This window comes from Nicotiana sylvestris, chromosome 7, assembly GCF_000393655.2.
Source record: "Nicotiana sylvestris chromosome 7, ASM39365v2, whole genome shotgun sequence".
Taxonomy (NCBI): domain Eukaryota; kingdom Viridiplantae; phylum Streptophyta; class Magnoliopsida; order Solanales; family Solanaceae; genus Nicotiana; species Nicotiana sylvestris.
The window spans coordinates 10,432,930-10,444,941 of NC_091063.1; the positions used below are offsets into that span (position 1 = coordinate 10,432,930).

The following is a 12,012-nucleotide window of genomic DNA, read 5'->3' on the forward strand; positions in this document are numbered from 1 at the left end:
CACATGTTTAAACTTATTTTTTTCTTGAATCTGTCATGAAACTTTTCATCGAATAATCTGATTTTGTCGATAACTATCTATGATTTTGCCAACATATTTTTTTGGACAGACGGGCGGCACTCATTGGCTAGCGCCACCCGCCGGCAGCGGAAGCTACTTGATTCTCTCCCAAAATCGTAGAAGCTCTGATACAAATATGAAGAAAAAATATTTTATTATAAACCAATTCCTAGAAACAGGAAAGCCAATTTCTAGATTTATTCTAAAATTATATTTAGACATAAATTAAATAAACCAAATCCTAAATAACTAAGATTTCCTACTGCAACTTTGAATTAGTTTTCCAACATGTCTTTTTTCCCTATTTGGAATTTAATATCATAAGTAAATGGTTGGTTGGTTTTCATTGAGTTTGCAATATCTTTTCTAACTGTAACTGGTTTTTCTTTCAGTTTACATTTTTTTCTAATTTAATTGTGAATCCACCTAAATTGATTTTTCTTCCATATTCCTTTTTATTACTATTCAATAAAGGTATGAATAGAGTATTTAAACCGTTTTTCTTCCAATGTACTCCTACTCCATATCTCTTTTTTCTTTTTTAAATACTTCATGTTTTTAGCTAATTTGCTTTTTTAGTTGGTCTCTGATTTCAATTAGATGGGTTAATCTATGTTCGTAGATGGAGCTATCTACAAATAGGGCTGTATTCTGGGCCGGGACCGGGCCTTCGTGGGCCAAACGGGCCGGGCTTCGTGGGCCTGGGCTCTGGCGGTTCCGGGCTTCGTGGGCTCAACAAGTGGAACCGGTTCGTGATGGGCCTAAGCCCACATGGTCCTGGGCTTAACGGGCCGGGCTCGTGGGCTTCGCGGGCCTAGCAGGTTTTTTTCTTCTTCTTTTAAGGCAATTTCTTGTAGTATCATGGCTATATTAAAAATATATATGTAGTATATATGTAGATCTAATTATTAAAGTGCTTGACGAAAAAGAAAAATAACAAAACAATAGTAAAACACTAAATTGTCATGCATAATATATTGTCTTGTAGTATATATATTGTATCTTATGTATATATATTATAACTTATTACTTATATATTTTCTTGTAGTATATATTGTATGTTATGTATATATATTCTCTTATATATTTTTTTGTAGTATATATTGTATCTTATGTATATATATTCTCTTATATATTTTCTTGTAGTATATATATTGTATCTTATGTATATATATTCTCTTATATATTTTTATAAGATATATATTGTATCTTATGTATATATATTCTCTTATATATTTTCTTGTAGTATATATATTGTATCTTATGTATATATATTATAACTTATTACTTATATATTTTCTTGTAGTATATATTGTATCTTATGTATATATATTCTCTTATATATTTTCTTGTAGTATATATATTGTATCTTATGTATATATATTCTCTTATATATTTTCTTGTAGTATATATTGTATGTTATGTATATATTGTAGCTTATAAATAATTCTAAGTAAAGACAAAGAAATATTGCGAAAAGATATTCAAGGGTAGAAGCAATAAATTTTATTACCAAAAATGGCATATCTTTCTTAGTCATCCTTCCCCCAATGGAATGAGCACAACAAGGTACTAATACCACCATTAGAAGGAAAAAAAACTAAGGAAGATGTGCCAAAATACAAGTTACATATTATTCTATGTATTATCTCTAACAAATCTCATAAATCCTTCAAGATTATCTTGTAGTATATATATTGTATCTTATGTATATATATTCTCTTATATATTTTCTTGTAGTATATATTGTATGTTATGTATATATATTCTCTTATATATTTTTTTGTAGTATATATATTGTATCTTATGTATATATATTATAACTTATTACTTATATATTTTCTTGTAGTATATATTGTATGTTATGTATATATATTCTCTTATATATTTTTTTGTAGTATATATTGTATCTTATGTATATATATATTCTCTTATATATTTTCTTGTAGTATATATATTGTATCTTATGTATATATATTATAACTTATTACTTATATATTTTCTTGTGGTATATATTGTATGTTATGTATATATATTCTCTTATATATTTTTTTGTAGTATATATTGTATCTTATGTATATATATTCTCTTATATATTTTCTTGTAGTATATATATTGTATCTTATGTATATATATTCTCTTATATATTTTCTTGTAGTATATATTGTATGTTATGTATATATTGTAGCTTATATATTGTCTTGTAGTATATATATTGTATCTTATGTATATATATTATAACTTATTACTTATATATTTTCTTGTAGTATATATTGTATGTTATGTATATATATTCTCTTATATATTTTTTTGTAGTATATATTGTATCTTATGTATATATATATTCTCTTATATATTTTCTTGTAGTATATATATTGTATCTTATGTATATATATTATAACTTATTACTTATATATTTTCTTGTGGTATATATTGTATGTTATGTATATATATTCTCTTATATATTTTTTTGTAGTATATATTGTATCTTATGTATATATATTCTCTTATATATTTTCTTGTAGTATATATATTGTATCTTATGTATATATATTCTCTTATATATTTTCTTGTAGTATATATTGTATGTTATGTATATATTGTAGCTTATATATTGTCTTGTAGTATATATATTGTATCTTATGTATATATATTATAACTTATTACTTATATATTTTCTTGTAGTATATATTGTATGTTATGTATATATATTCTCTTATATATTTTCTTGTAGTATATATTGTATGTTTATGTATATATTGTAGCTTATAAATAATTCTAAGTAAAGACAAAGAAATATTGCGAAAAGATATTCAAGGGTAGAAGCAATAAATTTTATTACCAAAAATGGCATATCTTTCTTAGTCATCCTTCCCCCAATGGAATGAGCACAACAAGGTACTAATACCACCATTAGAAGGAAAAAAACTAAGGAAGATGTGCCAAAATACAAGTTACATATTAGTCTATGTATTATCTCTAACAAATCTCATAAATCCTTCAAGGTTCGGAGGAGGTTGCGTTGGTGGTGGTGGAAAAGAAGCTTGTTCATCACCACTTCCGGGCGAAGCCGAATCCTCCGCAAGTTCCGCTATCATTTCTTCATAAGCTTCATCTATCGCCGGTTGTGCTTCTGCAATTCCAAAGTTTCTTCTTTCCGAGCGGATCCAATCTCTAAACAATACTGATTTTTCCAAGCTATCCCTCATAGACGCTCTATGATCACCTATTTGCAGTCTTGCTTGACTGAAAGCGCTCTCTGATGCAACAGTTGAAGCTTGAATTGATAAAATATCCCGAGCCATCCTTGCAAGAACCGGAAAATGTTTAGTAATCATCTTTGCTAATTCTTCACGATCTCTATTTGGATCGTAATATAAAATACCTCCGGTGACAGTGTTAATTCTTGGTTGAACTAGATTTGAACCTGTACTAGGGTTAACCGCAGAATCTACACTTGTCCCCTTTAGCTGCGCTTTCATTTGTAAAAATCTAGCCTTATCTCTAGGGTATGTTTTTATGTACCTAGTCAAACTACCCGTGCCGCTAAGGTCTCCAGTATATTTATGCGACATTAATTTCCCACAAGTTTTACACTTAGCCTTATTTTGTTCTCTTACTTGAGTAAAAAAATTCCAAACTAATGATGTTTCTAGGCGTTTAGCAGGTTCTCTATTAAAAGTAGGAGTTTCTACAGGTGGGTCGGCCGGTGCATCAGTTGGGTTATTAAGAGGACTAGTAGGTGTATCATCTAAATCCGGTGCTTGAGTTTCATCATCATCCTCATTTTCCTCATTATTTTCTAAGATGGTTTCATTAGGATAAAGAGCATTCATAATTTCATCATCTAATCTATCACCTGGTGCAACATTATGATAAAATTCACTATCGGTAAATTGAAAACAAGGGTGATCACTATCAAGAATTACGGAAGGAGGAGGACGTCTAGGTTGGCGACTACTTTCAACTTGCTTATCTTTTCTAGGTCGGGGAGCCGGGGGAAGGGTAGTTGGTTGGCCACTACTTTCACCGGTTTTATCTTTTCCTTTACCAAACATTTTTTTCAAAGTAAATGCCATATTAATTATAATTATGCAAACTAAACCACACAAAAATATATTCTTAAAACGTAAGAGTTGAAACGAGTTTACCGGATTGCCGAACAACTTCTTGAAAATTGAAAATCGTTGAACACTTGAAAACTTCAATTCAACAACTTCACAATTTTTCACGAAATTTCAACAATAAATTAAGTAATTGTAGTAGAGAGATTGAGAGATATTGATGAATTGGTGAATAAAAATGAAAGAATGAGGGGTATTTATAGTTGAGAAATGGGGAAAAGTGTAATTATATAAAGTTTGGGGTTAAAATAAAGTTTGGGGGTCAAATGGCCATTTTCTAAACTTAAAAACGGTCAAATTGTCAGCCCAAACGGCTAGATTTTAAATATGGCCGTTGGAGAATTTTAAAAACAAAAAAAAAATGTCGTTGGGCCCGCTAGGCCCGGCCCAGGCCCGGCCCAGGCCCGACTGACGGTCCCGGGCTCGTGGGCTAACCTATGAAGACCGGCCCGTCACGGGCTTCTCAGGCCCACCAGGCCCGGCCCACCAGGCCCGTTAGGACCGCAGACCCGGCCCGGCCCGGTCCGGGCCCGGCCCACCAAGCAGCATTATCTACAAAGGACTTAACTTTTTTGCTTATATTTTCTTATAAAAACCTGCTTGCTAGCAACAACAAAAAAGTGCTTATTCGAAAAGATTCATTGTTAGTGCCATAACTTCCATCCAAATGTAAGTGGTACAACTAGTTTGGAATCATTACCAATTTTGAAAACAGAATTACTTTACAACTTTTTCCTTTTTCCTTTTTTCTATTAAGCGATCAAAAACCTTTCTTCATGAAAGACAAAAGCTATCTTTGGTGAAAGTTAAAAGACCAAAGCAGAGGTGTACATCATCAGGACATCAATGCTCATGTCGCTTTAACAGCAACAACAATAAACCAATAAACTCAGTGTAATTCCACAAATGGGATCTCGGGAGAGTAATATATAGGCAACCTTACCCTACCTTATGTAGGTGGAGAGATTGTTTCCAGTATGAATCAAAAACCTACCGTTCTGTTCAGGAAATGTATTCACAAGATGAGACACAAAAAAAATATTTTAGGAGTTACTTGGATGAGAAACTAAAAATGCTTTATGTATGATAGATCATAGACAATTGAGAGAGCAAAGCATGAGGAAACAACCAAGGGATTCTTGTTATTTTCATATCAAGTAAGAGGACATAAGCTTCCAACTAATTTTCATATGAGATGGCATTGGTGCTACAAACCGAAGGAGATCTGGTTTTGAGCTATTATCTGCATTTAAACAGCGAGTTCTTGTTTTTCGACTGTGAAGCTCAATAAACTTGGCAATGTTTGGGAGCACAAGCTCTCTACAATGCAGATGTAATAAAGGAACCTTAGATAAGACACTTCCTTTCTGAACATCCAAACCTTCCGGCCTCTTTAATCTGTAGGGTTTCCCTGTTGTCGGTTCAACATCTACTCTTGGCATCTGCTTCCATTTCCGATGGACAAACCAACCGTACTTGTAGTCACCCACAATTGGAGTTCCAAGGGCTTCAGCACAATGGACTCGAAGCTGCAAAGTAACAGGAAGCAAGATCATTTTCCTATTCCCCTCCCTTACCAACAACCAAATATCAGAATATAAAAAAAATATGGCCTTCTCTTAAAGTGTGATTTACCCACGAAATTCATTTGAGTTTGGGCATCCAAGAAAAGATAGGCATACAAATCCAGTAGTCAAGCAGCTTTCTACTCGCTTACTGCTGTCGTTTGTAATGGGCCAACCTCACTAGTTTAGATGCTGATAATAGTGAAAAGACCCACATACAAGAGATATTTCTCAATCATAATACTGCTTTATGGAAGCAACTTCATCAGTTCCCCTCGTTCTCATTTTGGGTTCATCAAGCAAGTTTTCTAATTGGACCTAGTAATGGTCCTAATTTTGGGATTACACTTTTAAAAAAAAACACTATGCATCTCTTAGAGCACCGCAACCTAGAAGAATCACTGCTTTTCACAGGGATCACAACTAAAAAACCTATACACATCTCTCCAAAATTTAGAAGATGAACTGTCCTTTACAAGGATCATAAATAGTAAAAGAAAAAGGTAAAAGGAACCTGATGTTTTCTACTTGTATGAGGGCGCAACTCAATCCATGAGCATCCATTGATCATTGGACCAAGCAGCCGATATTCTGTAATAGCCTCCTCAGAAGCTTCTAATCCTGAGTGCTGAGCCAACATGACTCTCTCAGTTCTACCATCATCAAGAAGCACCTGCAATCAATGAAAACAAGCACAATGAATACTCATGCTACTTGACCGAAGCCTGCAAATGTAAGCAAGGCAAATGGAAAACCTTTGTAAGTGGTGCAGAGATTATGCCTTCCTTCTCCTTGGGGGAACCTATTACCAACGCCCAATACCTCTGATACGTTGATCCACATGCATCATTCCATGCCTGAATGCCAATCAGAGCTTTATGCATCACAGAAAAATTCCTACTCAACCAATGAAGTCAAAAGAGAATTCTCACCCCCACAACAAAATACCAATCCTTTCTCCCTTGAAGAAGGAAATGAAGTATAGACAAATGGAAAATGCAGTTGCAGACTAAGTACCTTAGACAGGGACTTGGACCTTTTTGTGCTGCTGAACAACAAATGAAGGTGGGAGATACTTTCTTCTGTTCTTCCCATTAAATGAAGGCCACTGCTCTCTCTATCAAGACGATGTACCTTGATAATATATGCAATCATCATCAAAGCTGAACTTAATTCCAAATTAACATCAACATCGTAAATCTCCAACCCCAACAATTGCTTCTTTGCCAACAAAAAAAGAACTCCCCTTTTTTGACTACTAGAAGACACCAGGATATCTTCAGGAAAATTAGAAGTAAATAGATCTTCAAAGTTTGATTAATAGCACTTCAGCAATGCTAACTTACCAGCCTAGGACCCTCGTCATATTCATAGGACAATGCTGCAGCTGCCAAGGCATCCATGCTATTATGCACGGGAAGGTTTCCCTGAAGTCGCTCTAATAATTAGAAATGAAGACAAAAGGCTGAAAAATGTGGTAGTCAAGATTGCCCAACAAAGAACACATTAGAATCTAACCTTCACAGGCAGTTTAGGGGGCTTGTTTAGCACAATTATGGCAGGGTCCTACAGTTTGAACAATTCGTTAATTACAGGAAACAAGCATAACCTTTGCAAGTTCCACCAAATCATTTTGTGAAATGAACATAAGAAGCAGCAAAAATAACCACACTGGTTGTATCATCTCTAGCCTCTACAGATAGTGGAAAACAAATGTAGAATTTGCAGAAAAGCAAACAGATAAACAAACACATACCTTGTAAAATACAAGCCTTTGCAAGTATGCTATCTCATCAGCATTGGGGTACAAAGTGCCACTAGGTATAACATCATATCGTTTTGAGATTTTTGTTTCAGCAACAGATATGGGTACATAAACTCTTGCACCAACTTCCATGACCTCAGAATGCTTAATCTGTAAATTCACTGTGCAATTGTAAAATAGGGGAATGCATTGGGAATGTAAGATGGTGTCCAAAAACAAAAAGAAGGAGCCCCTCAGATCTTGATGCTTGCATCTTTCAATATCCAAAATGAAGCTTATACTGCGAGAATCATATAAGCATCACTACCTTTCTCAGCAATCTAGTTTGTCCTTCCTTGCTTGTAGATGACTCATTAAACTCTAACTGAACCTGTAAATCAAGAAAGATAAGATAACTGTCGTGATATTCATATTCACTGCAAGAAAATAAAGACAGTATAGCCATAAGCCCTTCAAAAGGGTAAGATAAAGGTCATATTCTAAACCCAGGAGAAGAGGAGGAGCAGAACAAGTCAACAAACACACATTTAACAGATTTTATCTACTTTTTTTTATAACCAACAGATTTTATGTACCTTATGAAACAAAATATCTCTTCTTGAAGTTGTCGTTAGACATAATTCAATATTATGTCTGAAGTCTGAACTAACCATGAACACATATAAAGACTAAGAACAACAAATTACAAGTCAACATACTATTGGATGATGAATATTATGTAATTTATCCATGTTCAAATGAATTTGTCGTTGGTTATCCATAAAACTGTCCTCAATGGCTTGCATATTTATGTTTCTCTACAGCACTTCGTCACAAGTACTGTGCTAATATTATTGATAACGGTGGTGTTCAAGCTAGCTTGTGCGCACCTCGCCAATTCCATCGGATACCTTCTACCTCCCACCAATACAGATATCAGATAACTCTACCCACCAAAAGTTAGACATACGGTAAAAAATCACCTAGTGCTTCTTGTCTCTGTTGGGATCTCAACCCTGGTCTCCAAGGTTTAGTATTTAGCCATAGATATAGTCTATGTACTAGTTGTACAACGAATCCCCAGAAGAGGAATGTAATTTACTAAAGCCAGTGAAAAAATACGATAAACTCACATAGGAAAAGGAAAGATACAAGAATACTTACGAGACCCTTATTAAAATGGGATTGGATGACAGAGCCTAGTATCTCATCAAAATAGTATTTGATCCAGCTAATGGCAGTAACATGACGAGATGGTTGGTCAGGACTGGTGGCCGCTTTCTTTCCCGGCAAAGGATGGCCAGGAAATGGGGGCAAAGACAATAGCTGACTAGGCTTTGCACCATCCTTTGGACGGCCCAAATGTGTTATACTGTTTGACACTCGAATCACAGGTTGACGACGATTTGCTATTGCAGAATGGCCCACCGATCTAGAGTAGCGCCTGACCAAAAAGAACAAGCAACGGCTCACATCTTTGTTCCACCTCATCACACCCTAGACCTTATCATCTGGAACTTTTTGAAAATGAGTTATCATCTGAAAATTAGAAACATTGAGTTAATTCCAGAGAAGAAGATGCAAAACAAACCCGTCCAAAACAAACGAATGGTACAAATAGAAACAAAACACATAATTATCATGGTTAAAATACTGAGAAAGACCGCCAAATCAATACCCAGTAAAGTTGGGGGTCACGTCAAGCCACGAAACAACTATCTTATTGCATAAACGCAAGGTAAAACTGTGTTCATAAGACCCAATGTGGTCCAGCCCACCACAAACCCTGTGCACAAGAGGAGTGCACTGGGCTGTCCTTTTCTTTTCTACCTTAAGCAAAGAGGGTGCCACCCGTAACATAGTTCGTCCTTCCAAACTATTTTGACATTACCCAATATATATGACTCATTCTGAACATAACACCGTCTGCCGGAAATAACCTCTCTGCCTTTTTAAAGCAGGGTAAGATTTGCGTACACTCGGCCCTTCCAGACTACGCTTGTGAGACTAAAATGGTTTTTTTTGTTGTTGTTGTTGTTGTGAACATAACACCAGAGTAAGTTAGAACCACAGATTTCCAGCAGTTCAATCAATTTTACCCAAATTACTTGTATATTGCCACAAAGGTTAGTTCCATAATTTCATATCACCACTAACCTTTTATGTTAATGCACGACAGAGAAAGGTTGTTATAATTAGTCAGAAAATTGATTCTATGCATCGGGTGCAAAATGATATACCTATCACAACTGCAAGCTACTAACAAGTAGGAGGCAAATAAAACATATATTAACCAGTAAAACTCACACAGAACTGTGATATCGGCTTTATTTTAGAAATGGAAGACAGAATAATCTTAAGGTTGGGGGAACTATAGTGCGGGGGGTTGGCACAGATTGATTTGGGGTGGCCAGGGAGGGAGGAGGGAGCGAAGAAGGGGATGGGTGAGGCGAAAGATGAGGCACGATTGGGGGCCGGTTTGGGTTGGGGAGTGCGTTGGCTGAACTGGGGTGGTGAGGGTGGATTTGGGGCTAAAGGTGGGGCTGTTAAAAGGTTAACAGAGTTTTAAAAAATATTTTTACTACTCTCGATAAGGAAAGTAATTTTTTATGAGTTACGGAAAAATAAGTTCACGCGTAAAATAGTTTTTCAAGCATTTAAGCCACCCAAGTATGAAAAGATTAAAAAATATTATTTTCCTCGATACCAAACACACTTCTAATGATAAAATGATGAATATATGTAATTAAGATTCATCACATAGTTATTGTTACACGGCGCCTTCCCGAGATTCCTTGAAAGGGAGACGTAAGGCTAAGCAACCAATATCAGTGCGGCTGTTGTCTGCCAATTGAGGTACCCTCCGTACGCTAGACGAGATTGTCAGTGCCGTACGGAAAAACCAATGTCAAGAGAAATTGCGGAAACGAAAATGAGAATTGAGAATGAAAGCTTGATTGCATTAATGAAAGCTACTACAAAAGGCTATGCGGTGTCGAGGGGAAGAGACACCAGTACAGAGAAATATTTGCTTGTTAGAAAGTTTGATTACTTGATCCCCCTAATAGTGCTTAAAAAAATAAACTAAAGTGACAAGACTTAACCTAAATAAGCTAGAGAAACATAATGGAAGTACATGAAATAAAATTACTCTATATTTACAATGAAAAGGACTTAGTTTTCTACAAAGTAGAGACAGGTCCGTTGGCAGCAACTTTGGCTTTCGCATCAGGGTCTGCGCGCGTGGTGATGCCGGTGCGCGTTGCACTATTTGGAGTCTGCCTGCGGCTGGCCGCTGACAAGGCATCAGGATCTGCGCGCGCGGCGTTGTTGGCATCATTATGAACTGTACGCCCGGCATTGTCTGTGCGCGCGACACTATTGGCATCTGCCAGCCATTGGGCACTAGTGTGGGTTATCGGTGGGGCGACAGAGGCACATGCGCACTAGTCACTTGGCGCTGCCGAGACCACGGGGCCAACCACGGTGCTGGGTGTTAGGAGGCTTGCTGGGATGCCATGGGGTGCTTCCAAGGAGTCATGGGGCATGGCTGGAAAGCCGCCCATGACATTCTCCCCCACCTGAGTTGGCGACGTCCTCGGAGCCTTACCTGCAAGATGATGATTGATCAGGCTTTTATTGGTTGTGAGGTCTATTCCCCTCTGTCTTGTGAGTTGGCTTTGTGAATGATGCTCCATGTCTTTCCGAAGAGATCTCAGGAGACTGACATGGAAGATTGGATGGATCTTCCACCAGGTTGGGATGTTCACCTGATATGTGGTTTTCCCAATGCGTCTTTCAGTGGACAAGGGCCCAATGTGTTTTTGCAATAGGCGAGGGTCGTGGGTCCTCTCTACGAACAAGTACCGCCTTGGGATGTTTATCACCACTTTGTCTTATGCTTGGTGTTGGACAAAGTAAAGATTTTGATCAGCAAACCTTGTCGCTCGCTCTTGGGCTTTGACGAGATAGCTACGCACTATCTCCAAATTGCGCTCCCATTCCCTCGAGAAGTTGGCAGCTCGAGGAGATTTTGGCATGGTTGATGCATTCACCATTTGCGGGAGAAGCGGTTGTTGTCCGGTAATAATTTCAAAAGCGCTTTTGTTTGTATTAGGGCTCTTTTGAGAATTGAAACACAGTTGAGCAACATCCAAAAGCTACACCCAATGCTGTTGTGATCCGGTTGCAAAGTGACAGAGATATTCCTTCAGCATGTCATAGAACCGTCCGGTCTGGTCATCTGATGGTGGATGGAAGTTTGAGTTGTGACTCAATTTTGACCCGAATCACTTAAAAAAATGGGTTCAGAAGTTGCTAGTGAAGCGTGAGCCCCGACCACTAACGATGTCTTTGGGCAGGCCTCGATATTTGACAATGTGTGAGAAGAAGAGTCGAGTTGTATCTTCTGCTGATATATTTTGTGGGGATGCTATGAAGGTTGCATATGTGGAAAACCGATCTTTTACAACCAAGATGGATGCAAGGGTTCCGACTTTGGGCAATCCTGTGATGAAGT

General features: G+C 36.7%; 1 protein-coding gene across 4 annotated transcripts; it reads right to left on the bottom strand.

Moving 5' to 3' along the window:
- Positions 1-5,301: 5,301 nt before the first annotated feature.
- LOC104249320 (RNA pseudouridine synthase 3, mitochondrial) lies at positions 5,302-10,017 on the bottom strand. 4 transcript variants are annotated; one of them, XM_009805720.2, is made up of 10 exons: positions 9,801-10,017; positions 8,658-9,032; positions 7,822-7,884; positions 7,506-7,664; positions 7,268-7,315; positions 7,096-7,176; positions 6,767-6,883; positions 6,505-6,606; positions 6,264-6,422; positions 5,302-5,713 (listed from the first exon to the last, which is right to left on the bottom strand). In XM_009805720.2, exons 2-10 carry the CDS (start codon positions 8,982-8,984, stop codon positions 5,333-5,335), a joined length of 1,437 nt encoding a protein of 478 aa, XP_009804022.1. In that variant the 5' UTR covers positions 8,985-9,032; positions 9,801-10,017; the 3' UTR covers positions 5,302-5,332. The 4 variants fall into 4 exon arrangements, with proteins under 4 accessions (XP_009804022.1, XP_009804023.1, XP_070008189.1 ...); XM_009805721.2 differs by having other exon boundaries at positions 9,734-10,017; XM_070152088.1 differs by lacking the exon at positions 9,801-10,017 and adding an exon at positions 9,651-9,674.
- Between the last annotated feature and the right edge of the window lie 1,995 nt (positions 10,018-12,012).